The sequence below is a fragment of the Gobius niger genome, assembly GCF_951799975.1.
Source record: "Gobius niger genome assembly, chromosome: 1".
NCBI classification, from domain to species: domain Eukaryota; kingdom Metazoa; phylum Chordata; class Actinopteri; order Gobiiformes; family Gobiidae; genus Gobius; species Gobius niger.
Window position 1 is genome coordinate 36,290,302 of NC_136852.1, and position 17,159 is coordinate 36,307,460.

Below are 17,159 nucleotides of genomic sequence, written 5' to 3' on the forward strand. Positions count from 1 at the left end.
TTAAGGGGAAACAAAAACAGAAAAGTCCCGGAGGTCATTGTTGCTGAGGTCCAAGTGCATCAGAGTGGAGGACCTGAGGACTGAGGCCAGAGGAGCAGCGATGTGAGTGGACAGGTTACAGCCGCACAGACTGAGAAGAGAAAAACACCAACATGTTAGAATGAGAAACACCAACATGTTAGAAAGAAAAACACCAACATGTTAGAATGAGAAACACCAACATGTTAGAATGAGAAACACCAACATGTTAGAAAGAAAAACACCAACATGTTAGAATGAGAAACACCAACATGTTAGAATGAGAAACACCAACATGTTAGAAAGAAAAACACCAACATGTTAGAATGAGAAACACTAACATGTTAGAATGAGAAACACTAACATGTTAGAATGAGAAACACCAACATGTTAGAATGAAAAACATCAACATGTTAGAATGAGAAACACCAACATGTTAGCAAGAAAAACACTAACATGTTAGAATGAAAAACACCAACATGCTAGAATGAGAAACACCAACATGTTTGAATGAGGAACACCAACATGTTAGAAAGAAAAACACCAACATGTTAGAATGAGAAACACCAACATGTTAGAATGAGAAACACTAAAATGTTAGAATGAGAAACACCAACATGTTAGAAAGAAAGAAAAACACCAACATGTTAGAATGAAAAACACCAACATGTTAGAATGAGAAACACCAACATGTTAGAATGAGAAACACCAACATGTTAGAATGAGAAACACTAAAATGTTAGAATGAAAAACACCAACATGTTAGAAAGAAAGAAAAACACCAACATGTTAGAATGAAAAACACCAACATGTTAGAATGAGAAACACCAACATGTTAGAATGAGAAACACCAACATGTTAGAAAGAAAAACACCAACATGTTAGAATGAAAAACACCAACATGTTAGAAAGAAAGAAAAACACCAACATGTTAGAATGAGAAACACCAACATGTTAGAATGAGAAACACCAACATGTTAGAATGAAAAACACCAACATGTTAGAATGAGAAACACCAACATGTTAGAATGAGAAACACCAACATGTTAGAATGAAAAACACCAACATGTTAGAAAGAAAGAAAAACACCAACATGTCGGAAAGAAAAACACCAACATGTTAGAAAGAAAGAAAAACACCAACATGTTAGGATGAAAAACACCAACATGTTAGAATGAGAAACACCAACATGTTAGAATGAAAAACACCAACATGTTAGAAAGAAAAACACCAACATGTTAGAATGAGAAACACCAACATGTTAGAATGAAAAACACCAACATGTTAGAAAGAAAAACACCAACATGTTAGGATGAAAAACACCAACATGTTAGAATGAAAAACACCAACATGTTAGAAAGAAAAACACCAACATGTCAGAAAGAAAAACACCAACATGTTAGAAAGAAAAACACCAACATGTTAGAAAGAAAAACACCAACATGTCAGAAAGAAAAACACCAACATGTTAGAATGAGAAACACCAACATGTCAGAAAGAAAAACACCAACATGTTAGAATGAGAAACACCAACATGTTAGAATGAGAAACACCAACATGTTAGAATGAAAAACACCAACATGTCAGAAAGAAAAACACCAACATGTTAGAATGAAATAAGCTGTATTAGAGTGCCTAGTTTCATAATAAAAAAAACCCAGCAAAAATGACACCTGAAATGACAACAACTCAATGTGTTAAAATGAAAAACACCAACATGTTAGAAAGAAAAACATCAACATGTAGGAAAGAAAAACACCAAGATGTTGGAAAGAAAAACACCAACATGTTGGTAAGAAAAAGGAAAATGAGTATTTATGTATTGCTGGGCCCACTGAAGCCATTTCATGAGCATTCAATGAACAGTCTTAGGGCCGGACAGAAGGTTTATGCACAACTGCAAGTCTCTGGAGGGTCCTACACCTTGATGTTCGGGAAACTCAAGAGGCACCCGCAGCTTCAAATACCTGTTTGCTGCTTTGTAGCAGCTGTTCTCTTAATCTAATGTATTTTTCTAGTAGAAACCGTCCTTGTTGTGCCTTTATCTGCATGAACCCATGTGTGCTCTGAATCAGTTACACATCTCTTAACTTACGCTTACGCTTAATGTGTCAATTTTGCTTGAAATGATGGTCTGCTTAATAATGTGGAAAACCCTTTTTAAGTAGTTTTTCCCTTAACTGGACTTACCTGAAAACTAATTATCCCAGGCATCTGAGATTGATGTCAGTGACTCAAAGAGCCCTGAGACACAATACCATCCCTGAGTTTCATTTAATTTTTTATTTTTTACCTTCATGACACTGAAATACAATTGCATAATAATTTGGAACGCAGTGTACAGGGAGAACTTGCAAACTCCACAGAAAGGGTCCGTCTAAGGCCCCGGCTAATTGCTGTGCCACTGTGCCATTATTTGGACCAAATTCTTATTATCAACAAACGCTTCGTAAACAAGGACTTCTCGGACAGTTTGTTGTACGGCCAAATTTATCGCAGATTGATAAAGCTCTCCTGTGCTCCGTCCATGGATTGTTATTGTGGAACTTCTGCATTCCATAAAGTGAGGCTGCTCGCAAACAACACTTGACGACAAATGAAGAAATCTGATGCATGGATCTGTTTTGAGTTTTCTTGAGCAGCGAACAAGGGCGTGGACCCGTTCTGATATCCCTGTTTATAAAAAAAATATTGGTGGTGGATCATTCTGGACATGCCAGGCTATATCATTTCAGGCCTGAATCAATTCCATGGGCCTTGATTTCGGAATTAAGTGATTTATTTGTGTATTAGAGATGATCTCAAATTGCCAGAAAAAAGCTGAATACAGTGTGTCTCCTGTAAAAGCATCCTGGACTCACGTGGAGGTGGTGGAGGCTTTGATGACCGGCAGCAGCTGCAGGAGGGCTCTCTCCGAACAGCCATACCTCCTGAGGTCAAACTCCTCCAGATCGGCGTCCGACGACAGCAGGAGGAAGGCCACAGCCGACCAGTCAGCACCTGACAGCGGGACCTCACACAACCAGCCTTTCTTCATGAAGCTCTGCACCTCCTCTACCAGGCTGCGGTCGTGCAGCTCGTGCAGGCAGTGGAACAGGTTCATGCTTCTCTCCGCGGACAGACTTTTGTTCAGCTTCTCCTTGATGTACTCCACTGTCTCCTGATTGGTCAGCTCACTCCCCTTTCCAGTGAAGGAACCCGGCAGCAGGCTCTGGTTGGTCGGCAGAGACAGCCCCAGGAGGAAGCGCAGAAACAGGTCCAGGTGCCCGTTTGGACTCTGCAAGGCCTGGTCCACGGCCGACTTGTAGAAGTCTGCCTCAGACGTGTTCATGGACGTGGACAGCAGGTTCTCCCCGGAGCTAAAGAAGGTCTGATGGACATGAAGCGCGGCCAGAAACTCCTGCACACTCAGGTGCATGAAGCAGTAGACCGTGTCCTGGTTCAGACCTGGCTCCTCTCTGAAGACCTGTAGTGGAAAAAATAATAACTCCTCGATACAAGCTCTGATGAGTTTTATGAAATACAGATCCAGTTAATGGAAAGTACAAAGAGAAAGTTGCTATAATCTGAAAGCAACTCTGGTTAAAACTTCTGGTTAAAAAATCCAGGTTCAAATCGAAAGCAATGGAATGAACGTAATCGTGACAGTGAGTTAGTTTAAGGAATAAACTTCAGAAAGAAGTCAAAGAGTCAGGAACTCTCCTGGCATTCAAGAAACATATAAAAGATACAACGCTAAAGAAGTATAAATGTTAGAGTTTAACATGAATAGAAGATAATTGATTTGAACAAACATGAATGTGATGTTTTGTATTTTGCATATTTGTGAAAAATTGTAAATGTTTGGACATAAGTAGGATGAGGAAAATTGTCAAGAAGTTGCTTAATTGTGATTGTTAATACTGTTAAAAAAGGAAAAAGATGTTGCTGTGTGTGTAAAGTAACAAAGGGGCAGACTTTTTAGAGAGGTTATATTTGCTCTTTTTTCCCCATTGTTTTCCAAGGAATAATAATGTGATTTGTTTCTTAGGTCTCACTTTGTTGATTTATAGAGATGATAAAGTCCACACTGCGACTGTCCATCATAGACAGAACAGCCCATGGAGTATTCAATACTTGTGTGCATTTAATTATTTTTTCTAAATAGTATTAAGATGGTTATTTATTGTATTTATTTATTTATACTACTACTACGAGATTGGCCTCTTTTTGCATTAGCCTTACTACCACTCCGTGTGCATTTTCCCGTGTTTGTGTATAGCAACGTAGCAAGTATTCTACAGCATCTTTTCCATCACAGACCTGTGTGAAGACTCCAGAGTAACGGGCGACCTCGGCGGCGTCCAGCCCACACTCGCTCAGGTCGCTCTGGTAGAAGATCAGGTTTCCTTTCTGCAGCTGCTCAAAGGTCAGTTTTCCCAGAGAGCGCACCATCTCCCTGGTCTCCGGACTCCAGTGAAGGTCCGTCTTTGGTTCTCTGCTGTATTTAACCATCCTCTGCTGGATCTGAACGACCAGGAAGTGGATGTATAAGTTGGTGAGGGTCCTGGGCAGCGCTGGAGGCTCCTCTGTCATGATGCTCTCCAGGACCGAGGAGAAGATCCAGCAGAAGATCGGGAGGTGGCACATGATGTACAGACTCCGGGATTTCTTGACGTGGGAGATGATCGTGTCGGCCTTTGTCTTCTCTGAGAACCTCTTCCTGAAGTACAGCTCCTTCTGTGGGTCGCTGAACCCTCGCACCTCTGTCACCATGGAGACGCACTCAGCAGGGATCTGATTGGCCGCTGCGGGGCGTGTGGTTATCCAGAGGCGGGCGGAGGGAAGCAGGCTCCCCCTGATGAGGTTCACCAGCAGCTCCTCCACTGAGGCGCTCTCTGTGGGCTCCGTCAGGACCCGGGTGCGGCTGAAGTCCAGAGGAAGTCTGCACTCGTCCAGACCATCCAGGATGAAGAGCAGCTGCAGGTCAGAAGAAGAAAAAGAAGCAAATGTTCATTTCACTGACTCAAATATTGTTACAGTTTAGGGCTGTGTCCGAATGTCGCCCCATCTCCTCATTTACTTTATAGTCACTCAGTCTGTTGGTGATTCGGACACAGCTTCTCCTCACGGTGGGTCCGAATCACATTATATGATCAATCTGAGTCAGATCAGTTTGACTTACAGTGCATATGACTTATTTAGATGGATAACATCTGTTGTAAGTCATAATTATCATTTTATTTCAGTGAAGCAGCAATTTGAAGGAACAGGCCACAGTTCTTCCATACTGAGATATGTTCTTACCTGAGCTTAGGGGAGTTGATATGTACCTGTCTGGTCTTTGTGCCTATGGAAGAGCGCGGTCACTTCTAACATCACCCCGTTTGAAGCTATAGGAATATGCTGGGAGAGGCCAAATGCTAACAACATCTTTGGTCGTTTTGCGTGACTGAGGACACGCACAAAGACCAGAAAAGACCTCAGTACAGAAAAACAGTGGCCTGTTCCTTTAAAGAACAGCTAATCCCCGTACTTGAACTTTAAATGTGCCTAAGGTGGCCTTTCCTGGAGGAGCTGGGGCCAAGCGAGGGTGGGGTGATGTTGGCTGTGTGAGAATGAGGCTGACGTCAGCCGACACGGCAGAGCCAATGATTCAAAATTCATACATTTATATTTTTTACCCACACAGACAGTTTTAGGCTCAAAAGATTTGAACCAATGCACTTGAATGTCCAAATGATGACCATGGACACAGTACTATCAAACCCCAATTTATACCATTTATCAGCCCAAAAAAGCTTGCCTTAAAAGAATGAAATCCGGAATAAAGTAAAGCTATTGTGGAAAAAGAGCACCTGAAGGTCTTCAAAGCTGCAGAGATCTTTGGTTTGGCTGAAGAAGTGGTGCAGCAGCTCCACCAGGCTGCGCTGTGAGCCGCGGAGCACATTGAGCTCTCTGAAGGTGAAGGGGAGCAGCAGCGGGACGTCCTGGTTGGCTCTGCCCTCGGCCCAGTCCAGACTGAACTTCTGAGTCAGCACCGTTTTCCCGATGCCTGCCACGCCCACAGTCAGCACCGTCCTGATCGGTCTGTCTGTTCCTTTAAAGATGTCTTCACAGGCGACGGTGGCCTCTGCTGGTTTCATACTGAAGTTCTCGATGCCGATGACCTCATGCTCCTGGTTGACCTGCGAGTAGACATAAAGAGATAAACTCCATATTGTAAATGTGCATCTCTTTCAAACAGAGGCTTTAATATGATGATCATATATATATACTGTATATATGATCACGTAGACTTGTATCTAGCCCGGCTCTACCTCCGAGGTCCTGCTCTCTATGATGTAGAGCTCTGTGTAGATCTGCTGCAGGGGGGCGGGCTCTCCTGCTTTAGCCACGCCCTCAAACACCTGGCTGAACCTCTGCTGCAGGTGACGCTTCAGGCTTTCGCTGAGCGGGAGCAGCAGCGCGGAGTGGAGCTCGGTGTGAGAAGTTTCTCCAGGACTGGGCGGGCTCTGCTCCGGCCTGTGCAGGAAACATGTTCAACACGTTCAGATCAATGCAGCTCCGCCCACAGCTGTTAGAACGGCTTAAAGGGCAAAGCTGGGCTCCACAGTAAGCACACTGTTGGCTCCACAGTAAGCACACTGTTAGCTAACTGCTTAATTCACACATTGAAAACGTCACTGCAAGAAGGTCCTGGGTTCGATTCTCACCTGGACGGGGCCGTCCTGTGTGGAGTTTGCATGTTCTCCTCGTGTCTGCGTAGGTTTCCTACTACTACTAAAAACATGTACAATAGGTTCTCTGGGGCCAGGACTCCCCTGTAAAAGTGGGACTTTCCTGGTTAATTAAGGGTCAAATAAAAAAGAAATAAAACCTATCAAAGAAACTGAACCTAAAACTAACACCCAGACAGACTGTCTTCCTGTATGGACACTAAGTTAGTGTTAGTTACTCTAACAAGGAAATACAGGTAAAAACAATCCAACGATGAGCAATTTGCGTTTGCGACCACCTTTCACTGAACAAGCAGAGCGAGCTGGTTTTCGCTCGGTGTGAGTGTGACAGGGACGTGCAGGCTGTTTTTAGTTTGTTTTTACTGTGCATGTTTTTACGAGTGCACAAGCCCGTTGCCCTGGCAGCCCCGCCAGGTGTTTCCTCAAGCAAGAACATCTGCGTATGGATGTGCAGACGGGGAGTTAAGGCAGAAGAGCCTGACACACAGTGGGAGACGAGGTGACCAAGAACGACCAACGAAGGAATGGCCCGGCCGGGTGGTGTCCCGGACCAAAGTCAGGAGGACCCGCCACAACTGACGCCCGGGGAGGCAGCGCAGGGCGCGACTGGACCAGTGTGACCCACCGGTGTAACGTGAATGTGGCAGCCATCAGTGCCAGCACGACCCACCGGGACCCGACCCACCGGGACCCGACCCACCGGGAGCGAGGCTCGGAGCTGGACCAGCGGAAGTGGACCCCTGGATGAAACACTTTTTAACCTGCGACTAGTGCTGCCAGAGGATCTGGATCATTTCAAGCCAATACTGGGACGGATCATTGGGATCCATCAGGATCATCCACTCCATTTTGATCTGAATTCCACAGTTTGAAACATGGGCCCTGCACTTTTTAAAGACTAGAGTCAGAGAAGGAAGGAAAGTGTTTCAGTGGGGAAGGAAATGTCAGTCCACACTGAGTGCTCTTCAGGATCGAGTGGTTTATCTATAAACCTTGACAAGAAAGAGGAGCTCCCGAGGCACTGCCATGAATCAAAGTCCTTTATTATTTAGCAGGAAATGTGTTGACGCTTTCAAAAAAGTGGTTACATCAGGGAAGAAGGCGGTTCATTTATCTTCATTTCCTGTCATTTCCAGGAGAAACTCCATGAGTGGGAACACTGGCCGTTTCTCAATCTGTGTACTTGTGTGGACTTCTGTGCTCGTGGACTCGTGAAACGTCATCACGCGCGGCCCAAGTCCTGTTCACATTCAAAGTTCGCTTCTCAGCAAGTTCGCTGTAAATCCCCGGATGAGAACTTGCTCCGCCCGTTTTACCCAGGATGCATCAGAGGAGACTTGTGCGTCTCCGCCAGCTATATTTCCCACAATCCGTTTCGTTTTGAGCACCGCGAGCCCCCGCCTGCAGCGGCCCCTCCTCCGCGCGCACTGTGCCTCCAGCTGAACTACAGCTGATCGCGCGCACCATGTAAAGAAACGCGGAGATGCTCCCGGTTTAAGAGTCTTTTATCCTCAGAGACGTGTCTCCTGTTTAAGATGCTTTTCTGAGCAGAAGTGTGGAAACAACTTTCAACATGCTTTCATTTTCTCACAACATCAGCAACAGTTTCATTTAAAGTCTTAACGTCATGAACAGGTCATTGAGGACAAATGCATTTTACTTGTACATTGTTTTATTAAGGGGGCACTGCAGACACATCTTTATATGGGAACTTCAAAAACAGTTACATATTTTAAAGTCTAAATTGTTTGTTTGTTTTTTCAGAATAATTTGCAACCCCCCAAACAAGTTCATATTTGACCTATTTCTTTTTTTATTATTATTGTTTCAGTTTGCACATCAGATTTTTTAATGACTTTCCACATAGCGCCTTATTTATAGGCTATAATTGTAAAAAAAATAATGTGAAATTGTCTAAAATGTAAACATTTATGTTTTTTTTTTATTGCAAAAGTTTATAATTTATGTCTTTAAAAACATGTTTCCACTTCGCCTGCAGTGTCACCCTTTTAATTTCATATGAGGTGATTTAATGTTCTAAAAGCTCACAGCCCTGTGTTCAGGAGCTACTTCCTGTGATGTCATCGAGTTCACTCGTTCCAAACACTGAAAAGGCCGAGTCCAAACTCGTGAACTCCTCAAGTCCGTTCTCCGAGTCTGTACCCGCAAGTCCGTACCCCGGAGTTCACGAGTACTGAGTACGCATACTGGGGATTGAGAAACGGCCACTGTGTTACCTCAGATCTTCCTTAAAGGTGACTCCCCAGCCTAGAGAGCGCTCACTCTTGAGGGACTCGCAGCTGGGCCCGGGCTTCTCGGAGCTCCTGCAGAGAGAGTGTGTTCAGTGTGAGATTCAGAGACTGCAGGAGCTCTGTCCTACACAGGTTTATCTGAGTCTTTGCTCTCAGCTCTGATGTGCCTCATGTTGGAACCATCGCTGCAGTAAAAGGCTGTTTAGTCTCCGTGTGAAATCGTTCCACATTGATGTTGCTGATTTAGGGAGAGCCCAGAGGCCGCGCTCAGAGACTTTCAGTACGCCGTGGTTTTCAGTCCGTCTAAAGAACAGATGGCCTTCAAAATGTTCTGTCAAGGCTAACGCCTGGACTTTCTTTTTTCCCCGGGACAAAGTTTATAATTCCTCAATACAGTAGTTTGATGTGCAGTAAGAGCACAAAAAGCATATAACCAATGAAAGAAAGCCATGCTGTTAATGAAAGGTCTCAGCTGATGGCTGTCACGTGGCTCATGGCTTTTGGAGTGAGAGTGTGTCAACTAACACAAGTGAATACAGCTGGAACTAGAGTGGCCTTAGGTGGACCACAGAGCTCCAACATGTGGGAAAATGCTCTGAATCAAGACCAAATTCAATAAAACTGAACTCCTCTTGCACCCTTATACCTTCCATGCATGTTTGCAAAGGTTGTGTTGGATTGGACTGAAGCAGTTATAATTACCACTTTGTGAAAAGGGTTTATTTAGTGACCAATATAATTTATCATTTATCTTCATTTCCTGTCATTTCCAGGAGAAACTCCATGAGTGAGAACACTGTGTTACCTCAGATCTTCCTTAAAGGTGACTCCCCAGCCTAGAGAGCGCTCACTCTTGAGGGACTCGCAGCTGGGCCCGGGCTTCTCGGAGCTCCTGCAGAGAGCGTGTGTTCAGTGTGAGATTCAGAGACTGCAGGAGCATGAGCCTGACGGACCATCTAAAGTCTTCATGGACTCAGAGATGTTTGCGTTTACGAAAAAAACTGTTTTTGCATTTATTATACAGAGGACTATACAGAGTTTAAAAATGAAGTATTTTCCTCCCCCTTCATGTTCCTCTATGTCCTAATGTGTAGAATGAGCTCAGACCTGTTCACCACAACCGCCTCGAAAATCCTGCACTGTCCCTCAGAAAGTCATGCACGAGCTTAAAGGAATAGGCCACCGTTTTTACATACTGAGATATGTTCTTACCTAACCTTAGCCGAGTTAATATATCCCCGTCTGGTCTTTGTCCGTGCGCTCTGTCAGGCAAACGGAGCACATACGCAGCCTCTCCCACATGTCACATAGCTCCAAAGAAGCTCACGATAGAAGCTACTAAGCTCTTCCACGTGTTCCCTATTTAAATAAAGTTACGTGAAGTGTTTTCAAATTCAAGAGGTTTGTCAGCGGTGCAGAGTATGTTCTTTATCTGAACTTTTATCTGAACTGTTTATGTGACGTTAACATGACACGTATTTAGCTCGTTGTGTAATGTGTCACGTTAGCAAACGTGCGCCTGTTCAGACTGTTGTTTGATCCCATTAGGCATTTTATGACTAGTGCGTCTTATACTCCAGAGCGACGTATCTATGTTTTTTTCTTCTTCATTACGCAGATTTAGGCTGGTGCGTCTTATACTCCGGAGCGACTTATAGTCGGTATACGGCATTTATCCCAAAAATATGAATACTTTTGGTGCGGTGGTAGAATCACCGACTGACCGGCCCAGTGGCCAATGACCTCCCACAAATCTGGCCCAGTAAAAAAAGTACTTGAAAAGCCCTGACCTACACCATTGAGATTTAGCTTTGGCTTTTTGGTACTATGCAACATCAGCTTATGTAACATTCCCTATTCAAACTTAAACTCCATGAGCTTCTGTGGGAACACTGTGTTACCTCAGATCTTCCTTAAAGGTGACTCCCCAGCCTAGAGAGCGCTCACTCTTGAGGGACTCGCAGCTGGGCCCGGGCTTCTCGGAGCTCCTGCAGAGAGAGTGTGTTCAGTGTGAGATTCAGAGACTGCAGGAGCTCTGTCCTACACAGGTTTATCCGAGTCTTTGCTCTCAGCTCTGATGTGCCTCATGTTGGAACCATCGCTGCAGTAAAAGGCTGTTTAGCCTCCGTGTGAAATGGTTTGTGATTGATTATAAAGTAAGTGCGATGAAGCAGTTGGTACCTCTGTCTCTCAAAGCGGAGGCCGAGGTTGTTCCCACAGTTTTTGGACCTCTTCGCTTCAATGTTCCAATCCTCCATCCTGCCACTGTCGACAACAATGGGCCAGGTTTACATTCAAGCTTTTATTTGGTGACATATTAGTTACAAAAAAAATTCAGAGGGGCTTATTGGATCTTAGTTATTAGTCATTTAAAGTCACCCCGCGTAAAAATGTACCCAATAAATAATACTGAAATTTAAGCATTTATTTTATGACAGATATTTTCATCATTGAAAAATACCTCCTAAATGTACAAACAAACATGTGCTTTTGCTGTGTGGCTCAGCTCTTCTAAGACAGGACAGTAACTTTAACAGGAGTGGGTACATAGGCGCCGATTTATGTTCACAGGGGGTGTGCAGTCCAAAATAATTAATAAAAAGTCAGGATCAGTATCGATCTTACAATCTCATGGTTGAGAGCCCAGCGCTCGACCTATGGAGCTAATCAGGTATAGAGCCTTAAAAGGGACTAGATACAATTTTCTCATTTTTATGCTCACTGCTGCCACCTCAGGTCTTACCTGTAACTGTTATTTCTACATTCATCTGCATGACGGCACTTCAGACCCGCATTAACACCTTTTAGAGGCAGTTGTGGTGAATAGCATTGGGCTCATTCTACACATTAGGACATTAATGGAGCACATTGGAGCATCATTTTTATATTTTTAAACTCCGTATAGTCCCTTTAAGTCTGCAGGAGCTTTGGTTGTGAAAATGTGAGGAATGTTCCTTGAATTTACAATGTCTCATAAAATTCTAAGGAGAAAGAAGAATTAGTACAAAAAAAATTCAGACTCGTTGTTAAGATTAGGCCGTGAGATATTGTCTGGCGTGCCTTGGGAAATTATCCAATTTCACCTAGTTTGCATTATTATCCACACATAATGTAGTGTTTTCGAGTGTCTGTGCTGTTTAGTGATCGGCAGAGTAACCATCTTACAGTGCCTCTCGTGAGTATTCATACACCTTGAACTTTTGCACATTTTGTCATGTTTACAAACCTAAACATAAAGATTTTATTTTTATTTTTTTACTGAACGTTCACACACAAGTTACAGACAACTGTGAAGTGAAAGCAAAATGATACATGATTCTGTTATTTTTCCAAAAATAGAAAAGTGAAAAGTGGGGCGTGCATAAGTATTCATACAGCATTTTCTGAGTGCATTAAATTGCCTTTAAAACATTCCTTATGACTCCAGAATGTTCACACCTTGGCCTAACGGTTAAATAGAGGCCACCTGTGTGTGATCTACTCTCAGTATAATTTCAGCTGTTCTTTTAGGCCCTCAGAGCTGTGGTCGGAGTGTGTTGGTCACTAAACAACATCATGAAGGTCAAGGAGCACCAGAGAGGTCAGGGATAAAGCTGTGGAGAAGTTTAAAGCAGCATTAAGTTATACAAAGATTTCCCAAGATTTGAACATCTCCCGGAGCAACTGTTCAATCCAGGAAATGGAAAGAGTAAAGCACCACTGCCAACTTACCAAGGCGTGGTCCTCCACCTAAAATATCAGAGCGAACGAGGAGAACACTGGTCAGAAAGGCAACCAAGTGCCCCATGATAACTCTGGAGGAGCTGTGAAGTCCTGCCGCTGAACTGGGGGAATCTGTACATGGGACAACTATAAGTCGTATCTACACAAATCTGGCCTTCATGGACGAGTGGAAGAAGAAAGCCATTATTGAAAGGAGGCCATAAAAAATCCCATTTGAAGTTTGCTAGAAGTCATGTGGAGGACACAGCTCCATGTGGAAGAAGGTGCTTTGGTCAGATGAGACGAAAATTGAACTTTTTGGCCCAGATGCAAAACGTTATGTATGGAGCAAATCTGACACTGCTCATCGTCCTGAGTGCACCATCCCCAGTGTCAAATATACGGGGGGGGGGGGGCATCATGCTGTGGGGCTGCTTTTCCTCAGTGGGGACTGGGGAGACTGTAAGAATAGTTGGGAACATGGATGGAGCCAAATATAGAGAAATTTTGGAGGAAAACCTGCTGGAGTCAGCAAGAGAACTGAGGCTGGGGCGGAGATTCACCTTCAGCAGGACAATGACCCTAAACACAAAGATAAATCTACAATGGAATGGTTCAATAAAAACATATTAATGTGTTAGAATGGCCCAGTCAAAGTCCTGACCTAAATCCTATTGAAAATCTGTGGAAAGATCTGAAAACTGCTGTTCGCAAACGCTCTCCTTCTAATGTGACAGAGCTGGAGTTGTTTTTTAAAGATGAATGGGCTAAAATGTCAGTCTCTACATGTGCAAATCTTGTAGAGTCAAACCCCAAAAGACTTTCTGCTGTTATTGCAGTAAAAGGGGGTTCCACAAAGTATTCATTCATGCTGTATGAATACTTATGCAAGCCCCACTTTTCACTTTTCTATTTTTGGAAAAATAACAGAATCATGTATCATTTTGCTTTCACTTCACAGTTGTCTGTTACTTGTGTGTGAACGTTCAGTAAAAAAATCAAAATAAAATCTTTATGTTTAGGGTTGTAAACATGACAAAATGTGCAAAGGTTCAAGGTGTATGAATACTAACGAGAGGCACTGTATACTGTTCCATATCAGGTAGTTAATTTCTTTGAGACAAGAGAATTAGTGATGCGTTGGGGCACTGTGGCGAGCGAGACTATGCCGTGTTCCTATTCAAGACACTTTGATGAGAACGACTGAATAAAGGCTACAGAGTTAATGTTTTAAACCTTTTCTGCTGGTGCTGTGCCTCGTGATTTTTTCAATGAAAAAAATGTGCCTTGACTCAAAAAAGGTTGAAAAACACTGGTTTATATGTTTAGTTAGTAGCCTATGGGTGGTCAAAACAATCTATTCTCCAATACTAAAAGTACTACTTTTAAGCACAAGCTAAATGTCTTACCCTGGATAAAGTTCTAAAACTAAATGATCTGTTGTGTAAATGTAGGCTCTGATCCTGCTGCCGGACTGTGTTAAAGTTTGCATAAAACCTGTAGAATTAGCGATTGTTGCTAACGTTAGCTTAGCAGCCCATTCATTCCTATGGCGTAGCTTAGCCTCGCTGCATCCATCGTGTACCTGTATCAGTTAGCCTTGGATATGAAGCCGTTTTTCTGTGAAATCAAAGCCACTGTACAGTCACATGTTTCCTGTCTGTCCTGGACTCATGGATATATTTATAACATTTATAACATCGTTTGGCGCTTTGAATGAATGCACTGATCTGCAGACATCACAGACAGACAGATCACAAGATCATATCAATATATTTAAAAGGGAAACTGGACCAAAACCTGAAGAGAAAGAGTTTTTCCTGCAGTGTCTCTCCTTAAACAAATAGGAAGTTGTGGCTTCTGAGTCTTTGTGCTAACTCTGTGAAAAGAATCCTTTCTACTGTATTCCCTGCACCGTCAGCAAACATGTGAATGTGTCACTTATTTGTACTTAAGTACTTCAAACCAATATTACTTTTTACTTAAAGGGATTAGACGCAATTTCAAAATGTTTCAAAATTATGTACAACATTCTTTTGTTCCCTTTGCCATCAAGGAGCTGAATAAGTTGTAAGTATTAATGTCGTTCAGCCAGTCAGTTCCTTTTTCCTTTCCTTAATGAAGTGAACCTGCTGCTGCTGTGTCTGCAGAGAACTGATTTTATAATGAACTGATTTTATAATGAACTGATTTTATAATGAACTGATTTTATAATGAACTGATTTTACTATGTACATTGCTGGACAAATGTATCAGAATGTATGAGCAAGCCAAAGGCAAATTTCTGCCATCATTGTGCATGGTAGACAATAAAGTTTTTTCTATTCTATTCTATTCTATTCTATTCTCCAGCAATGTCCTAAAGTGTAGAATGAGCCCAATTTGTCACTCTAGTACTCTATTAATACTTTAATAGATGCATGCATGAAGTTAACATAACTGCAAACAGAGACTGGACATCGTCTATCTAGTCCCTTTAAGATTGTAACTTTTCTAATCCTGTGTATCTCAAAACCAAAAAGGGAAATGAACAAGCCCCAGAATAGTTCCTCTTTAGTGCTCATTCATACTGTACCTTTTAGTCCGTGGTTCAGACGTCTTTCTGAAGAAAAGTCCTGTTTTGTTCAGCACAGACTGTTGTCAGAATCCACACAGAGTGACTTGTTTTGACCTGACAGCGCAGAGGTGACACAGAAAGAGCTGCAGTCCAGGCTGCTTTGGTCAGTTCCTGCACCGCTCCAGAGGAAGTGTCTGGAACCCGCAGAAGAGGTCTGAGCTCAAACCGGACGTGCATCAGCGTCTGCCATGACCAGATACATCCGAGCAGTGCTGTCAGGGAGGAAGGAGGTAGGGAGAGGCGCCTCTGTTCACAGGATCCAATCCTCCTCAGCTCCTCATGTAAGGACTGACGTGGGGAAAAAGGCTTTTAAATATTGTGCTCCTTCTGCAAAATGAGCTGAGTTTTCGAGAGCTGGTCTCTCTAAACTCTTTTAAATCTAAATGGAAAAAATGAGTACAAAGCCGTGATGGTTGCAGCTGCAGATGTATTTTATATTTTGTATTATATTTGATGTAAACTGTTTTATGATGTGTTGCTGCCGCTCGGCCAGGTCACTCTTGTAAAAGAGATAATAAATCTCAATGAGTTTTTTACCTGGTTAAATAAAGGTTAAAAGAAAAAGAAAAAAAAGAGCCTGTGCTTCGTGTCATACCTCCTTTAGCATAGGGACCTCTGGTGGTTCCTCACCGGCGATGGGAGCTATATGCCATCCCATAAGCCACCGTGCCGCCAATCCCCCCCACCTTCGAGTGATTCATGTGCAACCACTGTTCATTGACAGGAGCACATTTCCTTCAGTAATAATACAAATATATTCTGCACAAACTTTATAATACTTTATGATACTTTGTCTGATGCCTCTGGGCGCCACTGCTGAGCCTTTAGCTACGAAGCAGGTGGACAAGGGCTTATTTGTGCCTAATGCAATAAAGCTGCTGAATAAGCAGCACAACTGTTTCAATTGTTCTTACTATTAACTTATTGTCTTTGATACTGCCTGTCATGTCTGTTGTGACGATGTGTGATTTTGTGATTGTGATGGTGAACCAAAGACCTTGGTGGACAATAAAGTTAAATCTAATCTAAAAGTGATCAAATACATGTTAGAGTCACCACCACACTGTATTGTCTCCCGAGGTAGTGGAGCAGAAAGTATTTATTGTATTTCTGATCTATATTAATGTGGCATTACCAATTTTATTGTTAAATACAGGATAGTAGATCTTATTCATTAATATGTATTATTATTTTATATATATATATATATATATATATATATATATATATATATATATATATACCGCGGAACAACAGCAGGTGGCACCAATGGTATAAAAGCCCCTTCCTTTCATTCATTGGTCCTCTGTCAGTCTCCGCTGGGCCGGAGCGCCCGGGTGTGTGTACGTCTCCTGTCAGGTAGATATTGCAGATATTTGCCACTAGTGTATCTTCGTACTTTGTATGGCCGCTAATACGAGCTCTTCTGTAGTGTCGCGGATGGTTGAGGACTTCATAGCACCATTCCATGGCGTCCAAGGCTCTGCTCTGGGATGGCAGTCCGGGGTCTGCTGGGGTCCGAAGCACCGGGCCGGCCCAGTAGTTCGTTTGGGCGTGTGACGGTATGAGCCAGCGAGCGTTACGGTCATTTTCCTAATTTTATATTACAGTCTAACGTTATCTTTAAGCTGCAAGCTGCCTTGTTTATTAGTGTCCGTTTTGTTCAGACTTTTCTTTTTTGTTTATGTTATGAAAACCAACCAAATATGAACTAAATTATGAAAGTGATAACTCAGAAGCAGAAATGCCAACAAAAGATTTTAAGTGAAACAAATATGATATGTATACTTCATGTAGACATTTTCTGTCCTCTATCAATGAACGAACCTACGAGCCTTTTAGAGCCTTCTC

At 42.8% G+C, this 17,159-nt stretch overlaps 1 protein-coding gene across 1 annotated transcript; it reads right to left on the reverse strand.

Moving 5' to 3' along the window:
- Window positions 1-10,996, reverse strand: LOC306968601 (NLR family CARD domain-containing protein 3-like; the record flags this gene model as incomplete). The annotated part of the gene is made up of 8 exons (XM_079564029.1): window positions 10,891-10,996; window positions 9,795-9,881; window positions 8,975-9,061; window positions 6,318-6,522; window positions 5,856-6,185; window positions 4,321-4,977; window positions 2,880-3,484; window positions 1-130 (listed from the first exon to the last, which is right to left on the reverse strand). Exons 5-8 carry the CDS (start codon window positions 6,141-6,143, stop codon window positions 1-3), a joined length of 1,680 nt encoding a protein of 559 aa, XP_079420155.1. The 5' UTR covers window positions 6,144-6,185; window positions 6,318-6,522; window positions 8,975-9,061; window positions 9,795-9,881; window positions 10,891-10,996.
- Between the last annotated feature and the right edge of the window lie 6,163 nt (window positions 10,997-17,159).